Source organism: Corvus kubaryi, unplaced genomic scaffold, assembly GCF_017639235.1.
Source record: "Corvus kubaryi isolate FWS band 111438036 unplaced genomic scaffold, C.kubaryi_AGA036_p1.0 133, whole genome shotgun sequence".
NCBI classification, from domain to species: Eukaryota; Metazoa; Chordata; class Aves; order Passeriformes; family Corvidae; genus Corvus; species Corvus kubaryi.
The window spans coordinates 3,203,749-3,217,571 of record NW_024580667.1 but is presented as its reverse complement, the minus strand read 5'-3'; the positions used below and the strand labels follow the sequence as shown (position 1 = coordinate 3,217,571).

General features: G+C 43.5%; 1 protein-coding gene across 2 annotated transcripts in view; it reads right to left on the bottom strand.

The window, feature by feature from the left end:
* EFHC2 (EF-hand domain containing 2) overlaps window positions 1–13,823 on the bottom strand; it is a 59,702-nt gene that overhangs the window by 45,081 nt on the left and 798 nt on the right. Inside the window, exons 1-3 of one of the 2 annotated variants that reach the window (XM_042034529.1) lie at window positions 13,454–13,799; window positions 5,581–5,766; window positions 1,148–1,298 (exon numbers count right to left, since the gene is read on the bottom strand). In XM_042034529.1, the coding sequence (XP_041890463.1) occupies window positions 1,148–1,298; window positions 5,581–5,766; window positions 13,454–13,798 (682 nt within the window). In that variant the 5' untranslated portion in view covers window position 13,799. Of the gene's footprint in view, window positions 1–1,147; window positions 1,299–5,580; window positions 5,767–13,453; window positions 13,800–13,823 lie in introns of those variants that run through there. The other variant, XM_042034537.1, reaches the window with a different exon arrangement.

Here is a 13,823-nt window from a genome sequence, read left to right as displayed (position 1 = left end):
AAAGAGCTCCAACATGCTTTTTTTTACATGAAAAAGCACTTTCCCGGGTAGGAGTAGGACAAGGGTTCATTGCATTCAAAATCAGTCCCTGCTGATGAACCTACAAAAAATCTGGCAAGAACTACTCAACACCAGGACAGCAGCAGCTGAAGTACGGGTTTAAGAAGAGATTCACAAGCAATTTTATCCCAGTCCTAACAATAATGATGCATGTAACACCTTTAAATATTATCTTATTCTGTAGACGGAGAAATTTATAGCATCTGCTGATCTGGGAAAAAAATAGGGTAGTTAAATGGTTAACTTATTTTTGCAAATCGCTGTGCTAAGAATGTATAAAATGTACAAAACATCTTTGGGGACTGGGAGGTGTAGTCATCCCAAGACATCCTGCTTCTCTGGATTATATCCCTTGAAAACTTTTAATTCTGGCAGCGACCCATAAACACCAAGAAGCAGCAGCTGTGTTCCCCCTCTGCAACAGGATGTTGACCGCTAGATCACATTTTCTTAACATAAACCAAGTCCAATAATACCCCAGTAAATCAGCTCAGTAAACCCTCCTCCTGAAGTCCTCAGGCTGCTCCCAGTGCATGGATGTGACACTGAGGCAAGGCAGCTTCCTAACTTAAAAGGCATGGAGGAAGAATCACTGTGCCATGGGCACTTTAATCATAAAAGAACCAACAGCCAGAGGCACAAAAGACTCTTGTCTTCAATAATGGCAGAGACACTGCAGTAGCTCATGAACAATTACAGAGCTGCTGCCACAGAACTCCCTGTCAGTGCCAAGATGGGAGGAGCCAGGCTCAGGAATGGAGATCTAGAACACAAATTGCTTTTGCAGGACTGACACAACACTGACAATGTCCTTACCACCATATGATTTCAAACTCCTGTATTAGAGAAAAAAATTGTATGTTTGAGTGAGGGAGAGGATTCAGCCTTACAAAACCTGTATCTTGAGAAACTAAGACAATAAAAAAGTTCACATCACGATCTGTAACAAGAAAAGACAATTACAGCTGTGCATTTACATCCTATTTTAGCAATAAGAACTCACATTACGTATCCTTTGGAAGGGACCAAGACTGTACTGAAGGAAAGTATAAAGGGGAGAAAAAAGGGTGCCAATAAAAGCAGATACCTTGATTTATGCCACTATTTTTCACTACAGGCTCAGTCACTTGAATTGTATCATCTTCAAGGTAGAAATATATTTTACAGTGTCTGATTCTATACAGCTCTTGATTTTTTTCAGTCACTTCTTCTTCAAAATAGGCATCAAAATTCAACGCCTATTAAAAACAATAAACAAATATAAACCAGCAAAATCTCCAACACTTTTGCAAAATACGTCAAATAAACTTGTATAGGTTGTAAGTAACTAAATGTATGGATTTCAGGAGGTAGATTTATTTCTCAGAAATGTAAGAACAGAAATCCACATTAAAGCACATAAATTTAGAATTCTTTGCTTGGCATTTTTATTATCAGAACATCTAAGCAGAGATGGAACTCTAAAGCAAAGAAATAAATCAAATACAAAACTATCAGCAGGTTGCTTGGAAAATCTTCCAAACAAAGCATTTCTGATAACACAACGAGCTGCCTAGGTACTGAAGCAAATTTTAGACTGCTATTCCATGAATTACTAGAAAATACAATGCATGATGACAGCAGTGGCTTTACCATCAAGGTAAGTGGAAGGAGTTCTTTTTAAGCAGAACCTGCAAGCGTTCAAATGAATGGTACTGAAGACTATCAGACAGAAATGACATTTTTCAGGAGGCATTTACAACTGTGCAATATTGGCATTTCAAAACTTACCTGGTTCTGCAATTCAGTGAGCAGGGAAATCTCAGAGAGTGTAGCAACTGCTCTTCAGTGTCTCTTGTAATAGCAATAATGCAAAAAATTCCACATTCACAGGGGAGGTGCTCAGTGGCCCTCATACCTGGAGATCCCAGCTCAAATTCAGGCACCATTACACAAATTTTGCACCTCTTGGTATCATTTTTTAACCACCAACACCAATGTTAAGGGAATATGCAAGATGTATCTACTTCCTCGTGCATTATCTAGCAGGATGCTCGCTGTGGTAAGGATGTGCAGGAAGGCATTAGTTAAAACAGGTTTCTATCCTGTCCCCCCTAACTCAGTTGGGTCAAATCAGTGTTAATTTATGCTTTATTTTCCACACTGGTTATATTTAATAAATTCAATTACCTTCACTCTTGATTCATCAGACAACATGAAGCATTGAAAAAAAGGCAATTTAGCTGTTCCCTATGTTTCAACAATCATCTAACAGACCATGAGTTGGAAATGTTTGAAATCTAGTAAGCTGGCTGAGTTCCCTACATGACAGAACACACTGGTTAATAGTCTGCACTCCTTTTGCACATGCCTTCGGGAACCTCAAAGTGCTTCCGTGAGTACTGATGACAGAGATTTTATAACACCTCATAGACAAGAACAACTTCCTTTTCTACATCTGGGGAGAGAGAAGTAGCAGCTTGCCCAGGAGCACACACAAACAGCCACCCTGTGTCCTGCTCACACTTCTCAGCCACATTCCCTTCTCTCAGGCAGGTTAAGCGCAAGATGAGAATAATTCTGTTTCCAGAAATTATTTCAAAGGCTCAGATCCCACGGATTTTCAGCAACCATTGAACAGCATGACAGACACATTTTTGGCATCAACTCTCCTGCACTGTGATCCTCTGCCACTAGAGAAATAAAATTTAAATTACAGAATCAAATGACACAACCATTACCTGTTAAACCTGGTGCATTAGATTTTCACACAAAGGAATCTAGAAAACTCAGTTATGGTTTGTTTAATTAGTACAACATGCAAGTTTCTGAACAATGTACAGACTTGAAAATAAATTTAAAAATTAATACTTGTCCATATGTTTTAACTGTGGATTTCACTGTTTCATGCATCAAACACAAAAACACTGGACAAAACATCTGACACACAACAGAGGCAACACAAACTCTATCAACCTTCAACATCTCTTCCTCTTTCCATTTGTCTAAACACTGGTGTAGAGTGCCATTTTTGGTGACCAAATGATCCTTCCTGGCCTCCAGCTACTGTTCTGGAATGACCAGGAACCCTTTATAAATCTCTTGAACACTCCAGGGGACTCAAAAGGTACTATGGTGGAACCACTGTATCCCAGTCTGAACATCCTGGGCTTCAACTGACAAGGATCAGAATTTCATTCCTCACCCAGCTGCTGCTGAGACATGAAATCACTGGAAACATGGAAACTTCTGTGCCCTCTTGTCCCTACTCTGCCAGTCCCACTAAAATAGGGACATTTGATGAACATACTGTTCAAGAGCTCTGTTTCATTACTAATTGTTCTTAATTTTGTCAATGATCTCTTCTGAGAACAGTCATCTCATGAGACACCAGCCTGGCAAAGCAGTCTGTTTGCACAGAACTCCAAGCACAATCACATCCTTAATACACTGGATTTATTTCTTTCTCTGAGCATCCACCTATGCCCTGGTTTATTCCATTTGAGGAGTTTGTGTGGGTTCTTTTGCACTCACATTTTATTCTCTTTATACCTTTATCAACATGTTAGTGCGTGACTGAAATATTTGCAGCAACCAACTGCAATTTTGCAGACCAAAGCAGATGATTCAGGAAGCACGAGGAGGGGAAGGAACAGAAATGCAGATTAATTACTTTTCATTTTGAAGCAAAGTTAGTCTTAAAAATACTCAAAATGTGACACTTCCTAACCTGAGTCTCATCTGCAGTACAGAACTACAAAGTTTGTATCCCCACTCCTTAAAAAATTAAATATTACCTATGAAAACCAAAACTAACAAGTATTGAGTAAACTCAGTGGCACTTTGCAAAGTGCTGCAAAGTTTCCCTGGCACCTGTGGTGGTCAAATCACAAACATCATTTCAAGCCCAGGAGGCCTTGTGTGTGTACTTAATAGTAGAAGAAATTGAATTTACACCTGCTTCCTATTAGGCAAATAAAATGGCAAAAACTACTTCTCAGCCTACTTAAAAATGAAGTTTTATGCCTGTCCTTCTTCCAATTACTTACGGTACTGTTGGAAGTTAGAAGCCAAAGTGGTAAAAAAGCAGTTTACATTTCAAAAGACAAATACCTACTCAAACCATTTTTCATTAAGTCCATTCTGTTGAGTTCCAAACTGCAGCACTGGAGGACAGAGCTGCATTCCAGGCTCTTAACTGGGGAAGCTAAATTAGTTGGATAATAAGTACCCTGTAACAATCTGCCATTAATACAAACACATGAGCCCTCCAGAGGCCAATTCTGCAAACGCCTGTCCTGGACTGCCCTGTAGAGGCACACATTGATTAGATCAGGAATGGCCAAAGGCCAGCAAGCTCCTCTCACCAGCCAAGGCTGATGCTCAGTGGAAGGTCCCCCTGCCTCCTACTGAACCCCTTGAATCCATAAACGTGGATCCAAGGCCTGCTAATTTACACAGGGCCCTGAGAAGCCAATAGAGCCCTCCTTGTTCCAAGAAGGGAGTGGGAAAAACAAGTCCAGGTCTGGCTGAAGCCTTAACACCTGGGCACACTGGACCAGTTCATACTCGAGCACATTGCTGTGCAAGCAATACCAGGGATCTCAGAGGCAAAGCCAACCAAAGGCACTTGATCTGTTCAAGGCTTACATTTTCTTGTTGTAGTTCTGGTCTGCCAAAGATGAATGTGTAATTGTACTGCAATTACCTGCATGGCTTCTCTTTTAAAGCAAAAATTATGAGATTTGCCTTTCTTCCCAATATTTAAATACTGTAATCATTTAGTCATGCAACATTTCTGCGCTCTGCTGAGTGATTCCTTTTTCTGGATCATTTTCCTTCCCTGATTGTAGGCTTTTTGTTTTAGAAATAAAACATCTCTAAGTAGAATTTAATGGAAATTTAAACATGGAAAGCAACAACAATGTGCTATAAAATTCCTGTCATCACAGGTTGTAGTTATTTGGTAACTCTCTAAAGGTGTCACTACATTCTTGCAAAAAAAGGAAAAAAACCAAAACCTAATTTTAAATTCCTGTGTCAATATGAGACATACTCTATTACACATGAACAAATCACACAGATGTGTGAGCAAGCATGATGGCATGAGTGAATCCCAAGCATATAGCACTCCACTGAGTTTACTGATTCCCTACTGCCCATGCACACTTTCTCCTGGACTGGGGTTTACCTTATGTTCATCCTTACCAGGTTACCAAATAATTCCCTTACTGTCATCATTTTCCCAAAAAAGGAATATGTTGCCCACTCCCTTGTTTTTATTACATCCTGTAGGAGATGTATCCCAATACAGAAATAGTTTTATATCTTTCTTTATGGCATGATACATGTTTATATTAATTGTCCAACATATTATTATAACGAAAAAAACCCGCTACCACTCTTTTTGTCTATCTAGAAGCTTTTTCTCCATGCACAAAATAATCTTCTGAAATATCTGACTAATGGATTTTCATTGTTATACTCTGTCATATTGTAGCTATTCATTAAAAAAAAAGATATATATGGATTTCTACATACCTGCTTATCAAATGCTATCCAAGCAGGAGCATCACTTCCTGTTGCTTCAGGAAACACACTGTTTGTAGGTTTCAGGGTCTGACCAGGTAACAGTTCACCTCCTATTCCACGTTTATCCTCAAACAGCACAGGAACATTATTGCTGTAACCACAGTGCTGTGACCTGTGGAACTTTTCTCCCCCAATCTGTCAAAAGTTCAGAAGAAAAGGAGACAAAATTGTCTGTGTGTTTGTTTTTAAATCTATAATAGCTAACCATCTAGGCAAGGAGGATTAATCATGCAAAAGTTTCTCTGTATTTACTTTTAATACAGACTCTAAAAAGCTGTAACAACTGGAATGCTGCAAGTGAAGTGACATTTTTCAGTGGTCAATTTGCCAGTCTTATAGACAAAAATGGAATAATATTCCAGTAATTTACCTAGGCTGAGACACTGGATGGTACCAGACGTTTACCCCCCACACTCCTTCCCTGCCACAAGGATTGAGGTAGATGGTACAGAAAGAATCAAGTCACTCCCAAGAACTGTTGTAAAAGGTAGAGGGGAAAGGCCTTTCCTACAGCTCTCCAGAGGACAAATGGCAACAGTTCAGCAGCACTGAGAACAGCCTGCTCTCGTTATTCATGTCAAAGATCTTATTTACACTTGCATCCCCAAGTGCAAAATAAATTCCTCTAGTACTAGTGAATACACTTGAATTTTGGGAGGTTGGACCTGAATCAAAAGACAGACATTAATTCCATCTGGGAGTATATCAAAAGAAGGTCTCCGTGGTGATTCCTCTATACTATTACTAATTTTTCAGGCAATTAAGGATGGAATGCTTAAAAATATAGGAACAACCAACTGCAAAAAAAACCATCTTTCCCATTCGAATTTCTTGGCTGGGGCTGGAGCCAGTCTTCAAGTGACACAGAAAAGCTTCTGGGCTCACATAAATATCACTCCTGTCTCTGGGAATGTCCCTCCTAATGAGCCACCTGCTTTTCTGGCCAGTTCTCTCCAACAGAGTTAGCTGGCGTGAGCTTGGCTTGGGGAGCAATCCCCTAACAACCCCACATATCAGTCTCATAGGAGAGGACAGGGAAATAGGAAAAGCCAGTGGAAAACTCAACTTCCTTCTGTAAGCAGCAATCCTGACTTGTTAGCTCCTCTCACTTTGCTATTCTTCCCTTTCTTGCCCTCTCAAATCCTCAAAATACTTTATCTGGGAAAGCAGAGAGGGGGCACTGCATCCCTGGCACACCCATTAAGGGGAGAGAGAGGCCATCAGAGCTGTGCCCTCCCTCAGCCTGGGACTGGGGGAACATGAGGGAAGATGAGGTTGAAGTGGGAGGAACTGATGTAATGGGTGAGCACAGTAAATGTCCTGGGTAGAGGAAAAAAATTTTTTGCTGGACAGCAAAATTTTCACAGCAGCACCAGAGCAGGATGTCAGTAAAGTAGCAGGAGGACAAAATTGCCTCCCCACTCCATTTGGAACACTGGGCATCACTGATTATCACATGCATATGTGTAAACCACTACTCCCCCAAAAGGTGTAGACAGTTCTAAGCTAATATCATAAGACAAAAAATGGTACAAATAATCCTTTTTCATGATGGCAACATTCAAGTGCTCCAAGATAACGTAACACACATCCAGCAGAGCAGTTCTGGGAACAAGTGCAAGCTGTGAAGTTGCAAAACCCACAAGTACTCCAGCAGTTATTTCATTCTGCCAGTATGAAAGAGTCAGGAGCCTGAAAGGCAGGGAACCAGCCTCATGGCACAGAACAATCAACACTGGTCTGTAGGAACTCCTGCACAATGAGGGTCACCCTCTGAACTGCTCACCTGCCTCCAGGTGCTCCAAATCCAATGGCACAGGACAGAGAGCTGCTGACACAAACAGCTCAATCACTGCTTTAGCTTAACCTTGCTTAAAATCCTTTTGCACACCACTTTTGCAAGGACAGCAGTATGAAAAGGAATACTTACTATTTTTACAAATCATTCCTTTTAATACCATGATAATCAATGGCTATACCCTTGCTTAGGTTAAAAAAAGCTGAGCTAGCCAGCAGCCTTTGAAACAGTCACTGCAAAGGAGATAAGATTCACATAGTGGAGACAGAAACAACAGAGCTATGGAAGTATATCCCCAAAGGAGATACTTAAAAGGTAAGCAGTGTTTTGAACAAAGGTAGAGAAAAGAGCATGCAGAAAGTACCAAAATTTAGAGAATAATACAAAGGACACACAAAAGAACTCCTCAAGATATAACTCAAGAACAAGAGTTACTGAATAAAAGAGAAAATCAGTAAAGGCAAATGTTTGTATGAAGACTAGTAGCTCATGGATCCCCCTACCACAGAGCGTTGCTCAAACCAGACACATTTGCAGGAATAATGCCCAAAATTAAATATTTCACATCAGCACAGCTTTGTGAGCTGTGATATAAAATGTCATGCTTCAGTGTGAGCACTGACATTTTGGCATCAGGAGCAGGGCTTCATGTGGTCATCCCACCTCTCCCACAAGAAGCGAGCACAGGCTCTCTCCTGGAATCTCGAACAGCCAGGCACTGATAGGGGCTGGCACCTGCTTTGTAACACATCTGCACTTGGGATGGTTTCTCCCCTCTCCTGTGGGTGCTACTGAACTACCCTTTCTTCTTCTCTTTCTTTTTTTAATAATTTTGTTCCTCTGTAAGCTGAGAAAGAGCTGGGGAGAAGTCAGAAATGAAGGCAGCTTTCTGCATTTATCAGTTCAAATGTACAATAACTATAGCCAAGCTGAATTTTAAAAGGAGGTTTTCTAGGCAGAAACATCTGATTTATACTGAAGGTGCTATAGAACAGATCCACTTTCTGGCACAGCAAGTATTTAATTATTTTCCCTCTATTACCAAAGCATGAGTTAGGGAGAAAGGCACAGTTAGCACAGCACAGTGAGAGTGGCAGTTTTCCTGAGCAAAGGAAAGCTTTTCATGTCCTCAAAGCTTCTTCTAGAAGCATTTGCTGTTCATATGTTTTTGGGTTTTAGCAGCAACGGTATGGCAAGGTGTTCATCAAAGAAATCTAGGTCTGACCCTGCTGGAATTTCCAGAATTTAGGGCTAAAATCACAACATCCTTAAAGTTTTATATGAAAAATATGTAATGAAACAGCTCCAATTCTCTTAAGAATCTTTTGAGTCATTCTTGTAACTTTTTAGGGTTTGACAAAAAGATTCTTTTAGATTCCTAATCACAGAATTACTTATCCCCTTCTTCCAAAAAGTACCTAGATCCATAGACAAAGTAATCACTTCTAAAAGTCTGTACAGTTATTTCTTAAAAAAACCCCAAAAACAACAACAAAAATAGAAAGTTTAACAAAAAGATTAGTTATAATTGAGGATCACAAAAGGGAAAAATTACATTTGGGAAACTTCAGCTAATGAACTCAGAGCAAATCCAGCCTAACATAGTGACAGAACATCATGCCACCTCCACAGTGATATTAAATGACTTCCAAAAGAAATCTTTTAGAGAGCAGAGAAAGAGCTTGAATGTGTCTGCTGTGCTAATGCAGCTCAGCTGAGCAGGCTGTGGATCTGCTGAACAAAGCTGGACATTTTCTGTGCGGTGCGCCTGAAAAATATTGAGGATCCACTCAGTAGTGACTAACACAAAGGTCAGGGTTCTCTGACTGCAGCCCTTGGCTTTGCAAACTCAGCCCCTACAGTCCTTGGGGGAAGCTGCATTGTGCTCTCTCCATCTTGCTCTGTAATACAGAGTCACAGCAAACTCCCCAGGGAGATGCACATTCCAGCTGAACTAAACACAGCTGGAAATCTCCCAGCACAGCTGCTGGAGTGATGGGAGAGCCCCCAGTGGGCTCCCAGAAGCCACATTTTTAACTCAGTCCCAGAGGGAGCTATGGCAGCAGTGGCAGCCCAGCTCTGTACCCAGTGTCCATCTGTAATTCCCAACTTGAGAACAGCAGCTGCACTGTGGATGTCCTGCTCAAATCCTTTATCAGGATGAACTGTGGCATTTCTGAACTATTCTAGGCTGCTGATACAGTCTCCTGGCTGTTTCAACTAAGTGATGGAAATAAATGCAAATGCTACACACTTTGACTGTTCCAGTCACATTACAGTGTACACACACTACAGCGCCAGTCAAATTCATGTGACTGATTTTCAACTCCTCTATCATCCCTAGTTTGCTGCAGAGGTCTCAGGATTGCTCAGGGGTTAAGTGGTTCTGGCAAAGGAGGAACACCCTAAGACATTGTTCCCAGCAACTCTGGTGCCCCTCTAAAAACATCACAAAACAAGGCACATCAACACCAATAGCCTGGATCAGCACAGGAAAGGCATGAATCTATTGGAGCAGGTCCAGAGGAGGGCCACAAAAATTAGCAGAGGGCTGGAGCACCTCTCCTACAATAGAGAGAGTTAGGGTTGTTCAGCCCAGAGAAGAGAAGACTCCAGGGAGACCTTATTGTGGCCTTTCTGTACTTAAAGAGGGACTTTAAGAATAATGGGGACAGACTTTTTAGCAGAGCCTTGCAGTAGGACAAGGGGTTATAGTTTTAAATTAGAAGAGAGCTGATGCGGGCTAGGTATAAGGAAGAAATTTTTCACAATGAGTGAAACACTGGGACAGGTTGCCCAGAGAGGTGGTGGATGCCCCATTCCTGGAAACACTCACAGTCAGGTTGCCCTAAGTAACCTGATCTAGTAGAAGGTATTCTGCTCTGGGCATTGGCCTGGATGACCTTGAAAGGTCTCTTCCAGCCCAAACCATTCTGTGATTCTGGCCTGCTCTTACTGCCTGGGAGAAGACAACAGATGGATAAAGGAAAGGCATAAAAATGCAGCCATGAGGGGCAGCTACAGGAAAATTTGGGTTTGGGGGTAGTGAACAGAGACAGAAATCTGGAGGATCAGGGCTGAGGGGTAGTGGAAGGGTTCAAGAAAGATGGCCAGGGAAAGATGAAAGGACAGCAGGCACGGTTACTTATAAAGAGATTGGCAAATGTTCTTGGTCAAGAAGAACTAATGTCCTATTTTGTGGGTTACAGAGCAGCAGAAAATATTTTGGGCAGGAAACATAGAGACAGCCACAGTAGCACAGTTGGGCTATTCCAAGCTTCTGCAATAAACAAGGAAGATGTGGAATTTCTGCTGTGCCACTAAAGTTTTCAACAGAATTTTTTGCAGTTTTTCAAGGATGTGTTTTCCTCCTGAGATCTATAAACTTATTGTTCGATTCTCTAAGAAATGCCATGCAGAATTGTTGCACAGAATTTTCTCTCTGAGAGGGATTTCAAACAGTCATCCCGGCACATTACCTCAGGCAAGAAAAAACACTGGTCAGCCAGCACTTGGCAAATCTGACCCACGTGAGTATGTGTTTCTCACCCTACTCCTCAGCTGTTGACATAGGCAAGGACATCAATCCAGTATCAGAAGGAGCAGCTGCTTTTGAGAATGGGAGGCAGACCAGGGACACTAATAAAATGAGTACTTGTAACCAGTGCCATCCCTAACACAGTCCAGGCTCCAAATGCACAAACTTCTTCTTGCAGTAATGGAGCAAACCTATTATATGCTGTGTTTCCACCACATGCTCAAAATACCTGTATTGTTAGATCTCCTCATTACCCACAAACAAAAAAACACAGGCACTGCTGATGAGCAGCAGATCTTTGGATTTCTGTTTTGAAAGAGGTGAAACGGGTTTATTTGATGGATGGACTTCTGTGTACACAAACTACTGTAATTTTGATTTTGAACACTATCTTAAAGCTCTGATTTTCTGGAGGCAGCCCAGCCACCTTATCAAACACACCCAAGGGAGACAAAACACATATGTACTCCTCCTCCACTGCCTTTTGTGGGCCTACAGATGAGGCAGGTGGAAGCATTAGGGGCAGAGACAAGATGATTTCACTAGGAGCTTGAACAGTGATGAGTGGAATTAATACCCATAATTACAAACCAAGGGCTGACTGGAAGAGCAATTCCCTGTCCGCTGTGCATCCTTCCTCAGGGAATGCTCTGCCACTGTTGTTTCCACGCAATGAGAGGTGCTGATGGTGAAGCTCAGTGTCCTAACAGGTGGAAACCCTTTCTTCCTTTTCATTTTATCTATAGCAATGACACTTTTTTCCTTTAAATATGTTGTTCTCAGGCTCTCATTTGTGGAGGTGAGTTAGCATTATTAAATCCACTGTCTCAAGGATTAACAAAAAGAGCAATCTGGAGCCCAAACAAGGGTCTAACCATGGGTTTACAATGCTGTCTCATGGCAATTTGTGACAGCTTTCACACCTTTAGTTCTCATAACATACTCACTGTATGCACTTCAGCATGGGGTGCTCAACACTCTCTGTTAGTAACTCTTCCCAAGCGTATGAAGTTAAATTAAATCAATTCAGGTAAATTGAAGTTTGGAGAACAATAAAGCCACAGATATCACTGAGTTGAGCTATTCTGCTTCCACCCAGCAGGTACCAATGGCACACACCAATTCCAGCGTTGCTGATACGCCCACTCAGCAGCTACCTCAAGTGTTATACACACAACCAACCCTTAACAACACAAATCTCAATTCAGCAAGAGACTGAGTATTCATCACCAGACCTTTTTTTTAACCCCTTCCAAAACAACAGCATCCAGCTGTTTCCAGGGGAGAAGCTGCCTGAAAGATCCTTAGTTTCTTGGCTGAGCTGCTCGTGCAAGAGGTCCTGTGTTTGCACACACCTGTGCAGTGCTGACACACAGAGTGAGGCTGGGAGTCCACATATTTCTACACAATTTCATGCTCCCTGTACCTGGGCAGCTTTGATTGTGTCTACATATCTATCACAGAATCATAGAATGGCCTAGGTTGGAAGGGACCTTAAAGATCATTCAGTTCCAACACCCTTTCATGGGTAGGGACACCTTCCACTTAGACCAGGCTGCTCAGAGTTCCGCCCAACCTGGCCTGAACACATCCAGGGATGGGGCATCAACAGCTTCTCTGGGCAACCTTGGCCACAACACATTTATAGTGTGAAAATGGCAGATTCTCTTCCAGATATTTCAACATTATTAAAAATGTTAAAATACACTGTTTTGTTCGCCTCCTGAAGGCACCAGCTAGAGTGCTGTGCACAAATCCTGCCTTACCACCTGCTCCGCTTTACAATAGTGTGTTCAGTGAATTCCTACCTATCCCTGACAAAAAACTTTAAAGAAGTGATGGCAGCCTTCTCTTGTTTTTGCTAAGATGAAAATAGCATCTTGTCTATTTAGCCTGCATTAATGGTACTGGCAGCCCTGAAACAGCACATCAGCATCCCTGGCACTGCCCCCTCTGCAAGGCCTTTTTGGTTTATGTAGAGGGTATCTGTCTCTCCTTGTTTTGCTCTGTTAGAGCTGCAACAAGAGCTCAAATTGCCCCACAGCAGCTGTCAGATCCAGAATCACAGAGTCAATGAGGTTGGAAAAGACCTCTGAGATCATCGAGTCCAACCCAAGACCAACCACCGCCGTGTCACCCAGGCCATGGCTCTGAGTGCCACGTCCAGGCTTTCCCTGAACAGTGACTCCACCGCCTCTCTGGGCAGCCCATTCCGATGTCTAATCAGCCTTTCGGTGAAGAAACTCCTCCTGATGTCCAGCCTAAACCTCCCCCGGCGCAGCTTTAGCCGCATCTCCTCCCGTCCGGCCGCACAGCACCCTCACCCCGCCGCTAAGGCCGGGGGAGCTCAGCGCACCCACGGGGGCCGGGGGCGGCAGGAACGGCCCCGCCACCCCCGGGAACCGCCTCGGCACGGCCCCCACAGCCCCCGCGGCTCCGGGGCAGGGCAGGAGGGCGGGCAGGAGGCTGCCCGGGCGGTCACTCACGTTGCGGCGGCGGGAGAAGCCGGGCAGCAGCGGCAGCGCCATGGCCGCCCCGCAACCGCCGCCGCCGCCGCCCGGAGACCGCGCGCCGCTGACGTCATGCGGCCGTGACGTCACGGGGCGGGAGACGCGCGGGCGGGCGCGGGCGCTCATCCCGACCCGCTCCATCCCGACCCGCTCCATCCCGACCCGCTCCATCCCGGACCGCTCCATCCCGACCCGCTCCATCCCGGGCCGCTCCATCCCGGACCGCTCCATCCCGACCCGCTCCATCCGGACCCGCTCCATCCCGGGCCGCTCCATCCCGACCCGCTCCATCCCGGACCGCTCCATCCGGACCCGCTCCATCCCGACCCGCTCCATCCCGACCCGC